This window comes from Colletotrichum jinshuiense, chromosome 2 (genome assembly GCF_051148585.1).
Source record: "Colletotrichum jinshuiense chromosome 2, complete sequence".
Classification (NCBI taxonomy): domain Eukaryota; kingdom Fungi; phylum Ascomycota; class Sordariomycetes; order Glomerellales; family Glomerellaceae; genus Colletotrichum; species Colletotrichum jinshuiense.
Window position 1 is genome coordinate 309,963 of NC_139309.1, and position 13,828 is coordinate 323,790.

Sequence of the window (13,828 nt, forward strand, 5' to 3'; positions counted from 1 at the left end):
TCGATAAGACGCCCACAGGACCAGCACTCAAACGGGCCCCTCGAAATCGGTTCTAGAACACTTCTGATGCGGCACAGCAAAGGAGTAGCGGCCGAAGGACCAATGCAGCACTGTGAGATTGGGGCAAATGGTTCGCCGGAAAGCGGATGTCGCCAACTTTGGAAGGTGGCGAAGGCTAGGCGGGCGGGCTGGCGGTGCTGGCGTGCTCGCCATCTTTTTTTTCCCCTTCCTTTTCCTTTCCTTTCCTTTCTTCTCTTGCCTCTCTGCCCGGTTAGAACGCGGCCGGAACCTAGAATCCCAAGAAGCTGGCTCGCTAGTCAATAAAAATAAAAATAAAGCCCGCCTTCCTGACCTGGATGGCTGGCTCGTTGAGCTGAATGGACGATTGAGGGGACAATGAGGGGAGGAAACAGCCCGCCGCCACTGATGCAGTAGCCGGTGGTGCTAGTGCGGAATTGCACGGCGTCCAGGCGTGCCAGGTACGGGAGTACGTCGCTGTCTCGTGTCGTGAGGTAGGCCGGTGAGTGCCTGGCAAGTATTGGCGGTGTCTTACTAGAAATGAGAGACGGGCTCAATCCAAAGTTTCCAGGCAGCAGACGTGGAATCGCCTGCAACCCCAAACACAATGAGGCTTGATGCTTTGGCCTAAAATCCGTGCATTCGCATATGCATCCGATCAATTGCCCCTCTGGGTGTATTGCTCGACCCAGAAAACAACCGACGAAAAGAAGAAAGAGCTGGTGATTCCGGACAGGTGAGGGTTGGTGCCATGGATGTTTGTGTGCGGCGGCGCTGTGGCATGCAATTGCCGGTGAGCCTCGTATTGTGTGAGCAGCGCCGGCACATCTTGGCCCCAGCGCATGGGCTTGCGCTCAGTACCGCCCGCTCTCAGGGTAAGCGTCTGTTTTCGTCGTCGCTTCTTTTGGATGTGGCTTTCCAAAAGATCTGACCATGCAATGGAAATGAACAAGGATGAGAGGGAACTCAAAACATTGTCAAGAGGAAAGTCATGGAGCAAAAGGCATCACCAGCGGAAAAAACGCTTGAGATGGCGTTGAGATGAGAGACAGGAAGGGGGATCAGACCAACGAGTGCCTCCAAACCTCGGTGTTCAAGTGCCGGGTCAGTACCCCAAAGCTACCGGCCGGGTACCTACGGCTGCAACCTTGGGAGAATGCCAAATGCAATTGACAATCGACATTTCTCACGATTTCTTCTGAGGCGTGGGTAAAACCCGGCAAAAAGAGCACCAATAGCATTGCCAATCCCCCCTCCCTCTCTGTCAGCCCAGCCATTGGGTTATGCTAGACACAAGACACCGGATACCAACCAAGGACGGGAGGGACACCAGACAATAACGCTAGAACCAGGCCCAGGCTGGGGGCCCGCCTCAACCGGACACCCCTGCCAAAACCCGTCCCTCAGTGGTGGCCCGCCCTAGGCACGCCATGCCACACAGTAAATCTCCCTCCCCCTCCCCAAAGGCCTGCGCCTGCACTGGGCTACCCCCTGTGCCTTGTGGTGCACTGCCCGAGAGCCACTGGACAGGTGAGCGAGGGACGGGCGGCGACAGAAAAAGCGAGACCAACACCCCAGCGCAGGCCTGGACACACCACGGTGCAGCGAGCCACGGCCACGGCCACGAGCGGGGGGTGTGTGGGAAGGAGCGAAGCCGTCCGGAAAGACGCCTAAGCCCACATTACTAACTCGACCATCTCTCACCACCTACCTACCTTACCATCCCGCCCATACCTCAGTCATTCATCCACCCACCTACCTACCTACCTTTCTCCGACCCTACCTCGCGCTACTTACACCCTCCGCATCCAGTCCCACGTTTCTTCTACCTCACCTCACCGTGCGTCCGACCTGCTGCCCCTCTCAACTCTCCCTCCCCTCCGATATATCGGCCCCTTCGCTTCTCCCGCAATTGCCCTTTCAGCCATGGCATCAGTCGCTTGATCGCGCACCCCCGAAATTCCGATATGCCTGCCAGCCGAACCCATCAGAACGGCGCCGCCCAGTTCAACCAGAAGCTGAAGAACCTCTTCCGCATCAATCTCAACAGCGGCGCCGACCGAGACAGGGAGAAGTCCTCCACCGCCCACGTCCACTCCTCTCAGGATGCCGCTCCCACGCGCCCAGAAGCTCGAAGTAAATTCGGGAGCAGCTTCTTCAAGGGCACCGTCGGCCGACTGAGGACCAACACTACCGCCAGCGAAGGCAATCCCCTCGACGAGGCGCTCAGTCCGACCGCACACGCGAACCCCTACTTTGCTCACCAAGGCCAACCAGGCCTTCGCCACCACAACAACGAATCAGTACCTCCCAGCCCTCCAGATACCCCCAACTTTAAAATCCAAGGTCCTGACGGCGGTCCCGAACAGGCCACGAGCGCCGGCAGGGAGGAATTGGCACGGAAACTTAGGAGAGTTGCCAGCGCACCCAATGCCCAGGGCTTGTTCTCCAAAGGGAAGGGCAGCGCTGAACGGCCGGCCACTGCCGAGCTGAGCAAAGATCCTCTGGTCATCAACAAGGACTCCGGCACCCTCGAGATGGTCGACCCGTCCAAGGTCAACGGTTTGGCCGCCGCCACCCCCAACCTTGGCGTCCCCGACAAGGACGTCCTCGGCAACCTGCCACCGCCGAATCGCACTAGTCTCGCGTTCAGGAGGACGTACAGCTCCAATTCAATCAAGGTTCGAGATGTCGAGGTTGGACCTCAAAGTTTCGACAAGATCAAGTTGATTGGCAAGGGAGATGTTGGCAAGGTTTATCTGGTCCGCGAGAAGAAGAGCAGCAGGCTCTATGCCATGAAGGGTACGTATGACCCGTGCGCTTCTATTGCCGCCTGCCGACGGGATGCTAACTCGATTTAGTGCTGAGCAAGAAGGAGATGATCAAGCGAAACAAGATCAAGCGCGCCCTCGCCGAGCAGGAAATCCTGGCCACGAGTAATCACCCGTTCATTGTCACGCTTTACCACTCATTCCAATCCGAGGACTACCTGTACTTGTGCATGGAATACTGCAGTGGTGGAGAGTTCTTCCGGGCATTGCAGACTCGCCCGGGCAAGTGCATTCCCGAGGAGGACGCGCGGTTCTACGCCGCCGAGGTCACCGCGGCCCTGGAATACCTGCATTTGATGGGCTTCATCTATCGCGACTTGAAGCCAGAGAGTGAGCTGCCAGGATAATTGATTACCAACCGGTTGCTGACATATTTCGCAGACATCCTGCTCCACCAATCGGGCCACATCATGCTTTCGGACTTTGACTTGTCTAAGCAGTCCGATCCCGGTGGAAAGCCCACAATGATCGTCGGCAAGACGGGTACCAGCACCACGTCACTGCACATCGACACCCGGTCGTGCATTGCAAATTTCCGGACCAACTCGTTTGTCGGAACAGAGGAGTACATTGCACCGGAGGTCATTAAGGGTAGCGGCCACACCAGTGCGGTGGACTGGTGGACTCTGGGTATCTTGATTTACGAGATGCTTTACGGCACCACCCCTTTCAAGGGCAAGAACCGGAATGCGACTTTTGCGAATATTCTGAGGGAGGATATCCCTTTCCCCGACCATGCCGGGGCACCGCAACTATCCAAGTAAGACACCCAATGGCATGAAACCTAGCACCTGTTGCTGACAAATCTCAGTCTTTGCAAATCCCTGATCCGCAAGCTTCTGATCAAGGACGAGAATCGCAGATTAGGCGCCAAAGCCGGCGCTTCGGATATCAAGGCGCACCCGTTCTTCAAGACCACCCAATGGGCTTTGATTCGTCACATGAAGCCGCCAATTGCGCCTGTTACGGGACGCGGCATTGACACGGTGAACTTCCGCAATGTTAAGGAGAGTGAGAGCGTGGATCTGAGTGGCTCTCGTCCAATGAAGGGGGTCCCCTTGGACAGCGGTTTGGCGACTCCTGGCGGTGACGTTGCCGACCCCTTTGAAGAGTTCAACAGCGTCACCCTGCACCACGACGGCGATGACGATCATTCGCAGCCCAATGGTCAACATCAAAACCACTCTTGATCAACCGCCGTGGATTTTACATGCCTCGACAGTTGACAGCGTTGTCGGCCGCTCGATGGCTTTGCTTATGGGAGTCGATGCTCACTGCGTTGACAACGTTTTAACGGAGGATTGACGAAGACGGGATGAGTGCCCTCGTAAGAGTGTAAGAGCTAGGCTTTTGTACCACTGACAGTGCTCATGGTCATGGACTATCATTTACAAGCGACGAAATTGAAGAGACACACGAGAGTTCACGAAGGGCGAGCGGAGGAAAGAGTACGGCATCCCGGGCTTTGAGCCGGGAAGCCGTTTCGACTTAAAATCAAACACGACCCTTTCGGTCCGTCACCCCCCTCCTTGGGGTTCTCACGAAAAAAATCAACCTGCAGCATATGGTCTATGTGCCTTCATCACCGGAGTTTCTTGTTTTTTCGAAACTAGGTTTTTTATTTATTTTTCTGGCACTCCGGCGTTCATCGAGTTGGGAAACTCAAAGAGACAGGAAGAGAGGACGGGAAGAAATTAGCAAAGCTGTGTTGTTGTTTTTTTGATCGTGGATGTTGATTAACTCCCGTGGGGAGATCTTTTCTGTAAACCCTTGCCATTATTAACCATCAATGAAACGTAAAAAGCTCGAAAACCAGATAGTTTGGATCTGCGTGTGCCGCCAAACTGGCTCTCGTGAATGTCAACGGGTCCATTGATGTACAAACAAATAATTGCTTGAGTGGCGTCGAGCTAGGTCTGTCGACCAAGTCGGTTTAAACCCAAAAAGTGCTACCTACCATGCGGGGAGCGGAGCTATTTTCGGTGGACGGTCATGAGCGGCCCTCTCTGTACCCTTCTGCGCTCTCATAGAGACGAGACACGGAGTTTTTCTGCATGGTTCATTTATTTCTGCGGGCCGCGTGAATCTCATTGAGGGAACAACTGGCTCAAACTCTCTATCGTTAAATAAGACAGGGCGGAAAAGGAAAAGAAGACGTTGTAACAATTGGGTTTCTCTGAGTAGATGCCTTGGTCGGCATAGTTCTGTTGCTGTTTACTTTCCAGCACCAACACCTTGTGCGAGGGGCATGTCCCCCTATTCCCATCGCTATCTCGGGGCGAGACCCAATTTGATACAGACAGATTACACGCGCTCTCACTATCGTTTCGGGAGGACCGTTACCCTGGCAGGCTTACGAGCGTTGTTCCCCCTAAGGTCGTTTTTTAAAGTCTCGCCTTGATAGGCTGTTGCTTTGACGGGGCCGTCGCCTCCTCATTGAGGTTGACCTCGCCCGTCTTCTCGCCGTTACCGAAGAAGATGACTTGCACGGTCAAGTCGTCCCTGTTTCAGAGCTGTCAGCATTCTTGATTCACGTCATTTCAATGTGTGGCCCGACTCACCTGTAGCGTCTCGAGAAGGGAGACGGCAGAGTCAGCAGAGCCGAGACCTGCTCCTCGTTCTTGCCACCGAGAGCATTGCGGACGAGGTGCGTAGCCACGTTCTTGTCCTTGACTACGAATCGCTCGGGGGCGTCCGGCGAGATGCCCCATTGCTGTAGGCGGATGGGCGTCTTCTGGCCGTCAATGCCCTTTTCATTTGCTTGCTCGACAGGCAGACCGGATTTCTTGGATCCGAAGAGCTTAGACCAGGTCGAGTCGAACTGCGAGCTGGAGCCGCTGGCCTGGCTTTCGATCCACTTGCCGACGAGTCCAACGACCTCCTCGTTGGTAAGCATCTCCCACAGGCCGTCAGTGGCCATGACCACAAAGTCGCCATTCTCAGGCTCAATCTTGGTCGTCGTGACGACGGGTTCGGCAGTGACGTAAGGCGGCGTCTTGAGAAGAGGGGAGGCGGAGCGAGCGAAGAAAGATTCCCTGAGTCTGTTGGTGATCTCGCGGCTCCACTTATAGCTTGCGTCGCCGAAAGCGCGGGAGGGTTCCAAGCCACCGAGGATTCTGCCGTTGTGCACGACTCGGTCCTCGCCAGGGTGGAGCTTGCGCAAGCGGGCGGCCTCGTCGGGGTTACCACCCGTCTGGTCTACCGACAGAGCGGTAGCAGTCCATTTGCCAGACGCAGATCGCCGTCCGAGAACAGCACGGGAGTCACCGGTGCAGGCAACACGCAACAGCTTTGATCTGCTGTCGTAGAAGGACAGGAGGGCGCAGGATCCAGACAAAGCGGGTGCGAGAAGCTCTGCAGCCATGGTCTTGGAGCCGGCCTTGAGAACCTTTTCGACGCTCTGATTAACGATCTCGTCGTCCAGGCGAGTGAAGCCGGACTTGATGGCAGAGTCGATAGCCTCAGCCGGCGGTGACAGGTCGGCTGATCCCTGGTAGGTGTTGTTGAGCTCCTGGGCCACGGAGGTTATCAGTGCCTGGCGCAGCTTTGCCGAAGTAGTCCAGCCGCTGTCAAACAATTAGCATCCGCAACAGTGTGGCATTTATGACGATAACTTACGCATGACCGTCAAAGACACCCCAGAACATCCAGTCACTGCTGTTACCCGCAGCACCGGCAGCCTTATTGGGCACCTCGACGATCTTCTCGGCATGGTCGTCCTCGATGGGGTCGTTGCTCGGAAGCTGGACCAAGTCGTATCGCAGAACGCCCTGTCCTCTATTGACCAAGAAGGACTGCTCCGTCTTGCGCAGCTTCTGGGTGACTTGTTCGGGAGTCAACATCTCGATCACCTTGCGACCGTCGTCGCTGGTCGTCTTGGATATGGGTCCCTCTCCTACGAAAGTACCGGTATGCAGCTGGTCAGCGCCGACAACAAGTACGGCGCGGGTCGGGGCAGCATCGCTGCCGGCGGCAGCTCCCGTGGTAAAGCTTCTCGTCAAGCTCTGGGACTTGTCGATACCGGTCCCGTTGTAGGAGTACCAGGCGCCGTAACCGACGAGGGTGGACACGAGGGCGACGGAGAAGCGGCGGATGTACATGGAGGACTTTAGCGGCTGGACAGCATGCTCGGGTTGGGGTTGGTTCTGGGAGTAGGATCGGACGCTGAGGCGGGTCGCGTAGGACGAGGAGAGGTTGTGGTCGAAGAGGCCGCGTCGGCTGTTGCGTGCGAAGCTACGAGCCGTACATCGGTAAGTTGTCCGTAAGGCCCTCACTGCGGCGCGATGCATTTGGGGCGGTGACAAGAGAATGAACGACGTTTGGACTGGATGGTGGCCCGAGTCCAATGGGGTCTAGAGAGCGTCGTGAGAGGGTTTGAGAAGTGCAGCTACCGACCCGGGTTAGTTGTATGCCAAGACGCTGCGCCGTGCCTCAGGCTGTAATCTGGGGAAACTGTGGACGGGTGTCTGGAGTGGTGGGTTGTTGCTATGTATAGCAGTGTCAGAGGAACAAGTCAGTCAAGATGATTCCCGGCGGAGAACACAGGCGCCAATCACGGGATCAAAGACGTGAGATGTATCGTCGGATGTTTCAGGGGTTCATTTGAAATATGGCCGCAGGCTGTGTGAAATTTTATTTGTTACTTGTAACATGATAGAGGAACCAAGGGAGTTTGAATGTTCATCAGTTGACTTTCGGTACTTGCTCCAGGCCCTTAGGACTACAGGGTCTCACCAAGGAAGGTGGTCGCTGGACCCGCTAGCTTATCTTATCGTCGTTCTCCCGGTCCCTGTCCGTACACCCACTGCATATGTAGTGTATGTATAGTATCCGAACTGAGCTGGTGAGGGACCAGACCTCCCCGGTGGTCCCACTAAACCCAAATCGTTCTACCACTGGTGTTGGCTCAACTTGGCTCGTAAGTCTTAGGTCTTTGTTGATATTTGCTGCAGACTTTGGGTTCTGGTTTGGCCAGGAGTGGTGCTCGTAGGTTTTAAAGACAATGTATCCGTTCACCTTAATACTCCGCTAAACAAGCGCAGCGGTGTAAAAGATTTAAGAAGGATCGGGAACCAATGTAAAAGAATCATGGGCTTGGGTGTAAGGTTAATGTCTAGCTTGCTAACCGCATTTTCTGTTAGTCTGCCTCAAAGGATGAGGTTTGAACCAAGTCAAGTCAGTCTCACCATAAGCACCTGCTAGCTTAGATGTGCCACGGCATCTTCTTGGACAGTTCAACTAACGCGGTCCCGGAAATGTTCAGAATGTTAATCATTATGAATTACTTCAGGAATGGACTTGACGCTGACGTCAAGCACCGCGAGAATGTGGTGATGATGACGATGCCTACAGTAAATATTGATATATTGCTAACCTAGCTAACGCCCAGAACATGCGCCTAGAGCCCTAGGGCGACCGACCCCCCTTCTTCTCGAATACGCATAAGTAGATTGCCACAGTTATTTTGGACTCAGTAAGGATCAGTACCGGTATGCTTCAGAAGCCAGTGTTCGAATACGGCGTCGGATGCAGACCGAAGCGAGAGGCAAGACTGGCATACAAAATTAAGCACCTGAAGCATGATCATCATCAAGCAGCGATGGAATAAATTTTGGTTTAGATCACATTGGTATATATTGTCCGGTACTCTGATTTCTTGCTTTACTCAATTGAGAATGCTGTACCGTCAACGCTGGACAATTAGGCCCAGGACATGTTTGAGAAGGCCTATGATCTCACCAATACACTACAAATTTGGGAGGTACAAATGTTATCACCCCGTCTGTCTCGCGAGGCCAAAGAACGAAATGTCCTGGAGTCGCAAGGGCTCGTATTACAATCAGTATATTCACAAAGGGGACATCGGGATAATAGAGAGTCTGTTATTGGGTATCTGCGAGGCTACCTCCGTTCCAATGATATGTATGGCTTTTCCGGCATACTCATGTGGCTGTTTCCTTTTAAGACCACTCACTCCCTGGTCCAACGCCGAGCCAATAAGCAAACAAAATGATCAAAGAAAGTACCCTCCTCCACACATGCAGTCCATGCATGGTTGCTTATTACGTCTTTCTTCACAGCGCATATGCTGTCACATCCAAATCGGGGGGCACCAGCCAGCCATGGGTGGTAGCGGAGCGCTTGTACGCCTCGATAGCCTCATAAATTCCGTAATCGTTCGAGTGGCCGGCAGTTCGTTCCATGAGTCGTGCCGGAAAGGGCTCAAGGCTGCACATTGCCATGCGAACCTGAAGCAGGACGCTCTCCATGCTGTTCACAGGACTCCAGCCGCTATTGGTCAGGAGCTCCATGCACATGGCACCACCAGCCGTTACATGCCCGCCGCCTCTCTGCGCGAACGGAAGGAATCGAGGGCGAATGACGCGGACGAATGGTGGGGAAAGGGGGAATTGGCGACCAAAGCGGATCTCAAGAACGATACTGGAAACGCCGTTACGCTCCATGTCCTGCGCAAGAGGGAGAGACTTCTCGAAGCTGTGCATCTCGACGATCCATTGAAACATGTTGGACATGTTTTCAAAGTCGATATACCAGCCTAGTTGATGTAGAGGCGTGTTGGACTGCAATTTCTGCAACTTGCTAAGCTCCTTGCCAAGGACCTTCCGTCCATTGTCGGAGGCCCAGGCTGGGGGAGGAAGTTGAGGAAGCGAGGCAACATCCATAGTTCCTGGGGCGAAATCCATCTTCTCTGGGTCGAAATCGAGGACCTCCGTCTTGGTGTCCTCTCCATCATCTGACTCGCTCTCTTGAAGATCCAATATAAGATCAAAGTCGTCTGGGTCATCGTCAAGGTTATTTTCTGCTTGACTGTCTAGTATAATCGGCTGAGATGGCGAGGACCCAGGAAGAGTCGACTTTTGACGCCATTTTGGCAGTGAAGCTATTGGGATCTTTATAGTCTTTTGATTCAGACCTTTGGCTTCTCCAAAGGGATCCTGAATGATGTACTCGGACTCAGGGGTGATAGTGGTATAGGTTGCAGACTGCCGTGTGCCAGTAACCGGGTCGACCATTGTATCAAGCCCACTAGCACCAGCGTCAGGAGCTTGGTGCAGCACAGGTATCTGCTTCCGCTTGACAATGAGATAGCGGCATTGAATCCAATCGACCTGTGGAACGACATAGTACGGTTCGTGTGATGTGAACGCGTCTGGGCGATTGATGATTTCACAAAGGCTGATGGCGGCAGACAATTTGAGCTCTGATCCCATCCAGGAAGAGACGCATTCTCTGCTGTACCACTGACTCACAGAGAAATCAGGACTGAAGTAAACGCCCTGACCATAAGCGCGTCCGTTGAGAGTGTCCTTGAAGTCTAAGCCGGTCCTGATGATGCTGTGCCAATTTGCGAGATGGCTGCCGTGCCATGCGAAGAGCGTCGGGTGAGGGCAATTTCCCTGCTTTTCTAGCTCTTCCTTGAATCGATTCTCCTTCTCGGGAGATCCCTGTGCAAAACGGAATTGCATCCAGTCGTCACTCATGCCAACAAACTTCTCATGTTCACGATTCTCAGTCGTTGCAATTCCGCCAATATTCAGATCTGGTGGCTGATCTATCTGTACGATGAATGAGCGATTAGAGGAAACGATCCATCGGAGTAATGCGAGGGCGGATTTCGAGAGTCTTTCGCACTTAGACAACGAGGAACCTTTGTGGCTGAGAAGATAATCTCGCAAAACTCTGATGGGAGGGATGCTTTGTATGAGAATCAACAACGCCTCCCTCTGGCAGACTGGATTCAGATCGTCAAGGTCATGATTGTAGAGATACAACTCCGCATCACCTTCTTCATCGTCGATCGTCTCATCAGGCGTATAGTCAGCCTCTGCAGCTGGCGGTAAGGATCCATCTGGGTTGGCGCGATTTGCATTCTCGATGTTATTTGGTTGTCTATGAGTTGACACTATGCAATCAAACTCGACTACTCTGCCGCAATGGTTTCCTGCTTTGTTGCGGACAATGTCGATACTTTTGATACGGCAATGATGTATATCGGCCTCGTGCATCTTGCCGCCCACCGTGACGTTGGCAGGCTTGGCCAACATGACAATGTCTCCCGGTTTTAGCTCCTGGGTTTGTGCACTATTCAGGTTGAACTTCCCGGCAGAAATCTGAGCCCAAACAGTAATTGCATAGTTCAAGGAAGGTCCTGGTTGAGCTGCCATAGCCCGGCCGGCAACGTTGCTGATGCTTGTAGGGACGCCTGAAGCTTGGGGCGTCGCATCGCTCCAGAGAGGCACTTTGATAGCTAAGCCTTGAGGATACTCTCGAATTCGGGTAGCCTCCAATGCGGCAGCACAAAAACTGACCAGGAGGTCAACGACGTAAGGGCGAGCAATGATATCGTGTTCGATGCTTGGACCCAGACCCAAGGCCATGTACTGGAAGAGACAAAGTGGTTTACTGCACACGTACGGTTTCAGGGCAGTGAAGCCGGGGTCCGTCGTCTTCCGGTGACAAACAAGGCAATACTGAGTACTTTTGACGAAATACCGCAGAGCAAACTGCATCGCAATCAGAGGCATGCTGAGTTGATTCTGGGGCAACGGGCCCGTGACACGGGGATTGTGTAGCACATAATCCTTATTGAGGAGTTCGCGGGCTGCTGTGGAGACTTGGACTTCGTCATCTTCGGCACTCTTGAAAGTGTGGTTTTTGCTTGGTATGGCTCCGCGCAGGTGTCCATCTTTGGTCTGTCCCTCTAGAACTTCTGTAGCACCATCCCAGGATACACCTTGCTCTAGCCGAATGTTGAGCAGTGTTGCGAGCTGTCGATTCATGAATTCATCGATCGAGTTCGTCATGGGTATCGAGGAAAAAGCAGCGTCTTGCACAGTCTCGTTCGTATTGCCCTCGGCCGCTGCATTTCCTTTGGCATTGTTGAACTTGGGGTTGAATGCAGTAAGCGCTGAACTGAGGGTAGGCTTGAATGAGGTGCATTTCCCGAAGCTGAATTGCATAGAGGCCGGATGGCCGGGTGTGAGTTTTGTAAAATTCTCAACACAAGGATATCCTGAGTCGTATTTGCAAAGAAGGACAACATGATCCGAGAATTTGACTTCCCAGGCATTAAGGGTATCCTCGGTGAGACCAAGGTGGGTAACTGGGAGAGAAAGTGCAAAAATGCAACTGGACAGGTGTTTGTTGATGTTGCTCAGCAAGGCTATTTTAAATCCGGCGTCTTTAGCCTTCCGAAGGTCGTCAATCAAGCGACCGGTGATCTTGACTTTTTCATTCCGGGATTCGATTGCCTTCGGGACAGTAGGGGTGGCGAAGGTGAGTCCAAAGTTGAGTCCGAAGGTCATGTCGTTATCGTCGTAGTCATAGTCCTCGTTGTCTCCCTCATCTTCCGGTTCAACATCGGTCATCTCAACGTCAGAGTCGCAATAGCTTCCCGAAATGAGGTCTTTGCTCAGTCTCTTTGAAAATAGATTCAGAGTATCAAGGATGGTCATGCCCTGAGTCAATCTGGGAAGGTTGTCGAGGAGTTCAGAAACAGCGCTTGGAATAGAATCGTCATCGGTGTAAGCCAGAAAAGCGGAGCCTTTCGGGTACTCATCAATGCTCAAGGTAATAAGACGAATGTTAAGGAGTGAATCCATCGCGCTGTGGGAGAAAACGAAGTTAACTTGACCGTCATCATCTCCCTTAGCGACGTCAGAGATGTGTGCAAGTGCCTCCTGGGAAGCATGAGCCAGGTCGCTGTTGAATTTCTTCCTCGTCATAATGAAGAACGGTGCAGGTTAGAGAATGTCGATAAAACAGCCCGGGATAACCAGCTTATCTAGAAGAACGTTAGTGCTGCTGGATAATGAAGGCTTTAGTGAAGTCTGCCAATAAGTCAAGAACGTCTGGTGCGGCGGGGCTGGAACGATAAAATAAGAAATTTGGCCGAATGAAACTTACGGTGATCTGCTCGGCAAGAACCTAAGTGAATGGGTTTCTCGTAACAAAACCGCAAGTAGGCTTTTCTGGTAAAGAAGTGAAAGAAAGGCTGCCTAGTAGACAAGAGTTCGCATATTTGGGAAGGATGTGACAGGTCAACAAGCAGGCTATGAAGCAGTCTGTGACGAAGGTGAAGGATGGTGATTCGCTCCTTGCTGGCGGAATCTGGTTGGTGAACGGGCCAGTATGGTTCGAGGTAAGAACAAACGCAAGATATATCCGATATCTTGAAGGGACCGCCCGCAGTTTGCAGTTCGAGGCACCCAGGTTGGGGTAGGATACAAGGTGGGAGGGAAAGAAGTAAGATCAATGGGGAGTTCCAATTGCGGAGTGTTGTGTAACGAGGAGACCACCTCAAGGCACCGTTAGCTAAAAGGCAAGAAGGCAGGAATGATGGAAGGAGCATTTCAGGCAGACAGGCAGGCAGGCAGGTGCGTCCAAGTTAGTGACTAACCAACAACTGATTAAATGGTCGCTAACCATGTCCCATTTGAAGAATTGAGAAAGATAAAGCCAGGCTTCTCCTTGGTCCTTCCCAACTAAGGTGTATCGGCCCCCCAAAGCTGCGGTTCGTCCCGATATGTTTGTTGGTTCCGCCAGGCTGCAGTACCGCCTGCTGCCTGCACTTGCTACCAACGCTCTTGGATGATTGTACCAACCCGCCAAGCCACTGTATCGAAAGCCGATTGGGCAGTTGCTGCAAACATAATCTTTTTTTCCCTCCCTTTTCTAATTGGATTTTTTTTTTTTGATATCATGGTTCATGGCTGAAGATGTTCCAACAAAGGTGCTTCTGAGAGCTGAAAATGGCCTGATCGTCTATGTACTACATAATACTTTCTGTTGGAGTCGGGCCCGGCCCCGCGCCGGTTCCTTACATGACTGGAGCACCAGTACACTTTCAAATGTCCGCCCCCAATGCCTGGCTATTCCAGAGAACACACAACAAGAAGTGTGTCTGGAACTCGCCTGAAATTACTACCCCGCTCTGTACACGGTGTACACGCCCCGGC

General features: G+C 53.0%; 3 protein-coding genes across 3 annotated transcripts; 1 reads left to right on the forward strand and 2 right to left on the reverse strand.

Annotated features, from left to right (window-relative positions):
- Positions 1-1,985: 1,985 nt before the first annotated feature.
- EsH8_II_000090 (kinase-like domain-containing protein) lies at positions 1,986-4,039 on the forward strand (the record flags this gene model as incomplete). The annotated part of the gene is made up of 4 exons (XM_083263388.1): positions 1,986-2,820; positions 2,880-3,179; positions 3,231-3,609; positions 3,661-4,039. 4 exons carry the CDS (start codon positions 1,986-1,988, stop codon positions 4,037-4,039), a joined length of 1,893 nt encoding a protein of 630 aa, XP_083120710.1.
- A 1,194-nt stretch (positions 4,040-5,233) lies between these two features.
- On the reverse strand, positions 5,234-7,138 carry EsH8_II_000091 (phosphatase 2C-like domain-containing protein; the record flags this gene model as incomplete). The annotated part of the gene is made up of 3 exons (XM_083263389.1): positions 5,234-5,351; positions 5,411-6,415; positions 6,468-7,138. 3 exons carry the CDS (start codon positions 7,136-7,138, stop codon positions 5,234-5,236), a joined length of 1,794 nt encoding a protein of 597 aa, XP_083120711.1.
- A 1,785-nt stretch (positions 7,139-8,923) lies between these two features.
- EsH8_II_000092 (uncharacterized protein) lies at positions 8,924-12,595 on the reverse strand (the record flags this gene model as incomplete). The annotated part of the gene is made up of 1 exon (XM_083263390.1): positions 8,924-12,595. One exon carries the CDS (start codon positions 12,593-12,595, stop codon positions 8,924-8,926), a length of 3,672 nt encoding a protein of 1,223 aa, XP_083120712.1.
- Between the last annotated feature and the right edge of the window lie 1,233 nt (positions 12,596-13,828).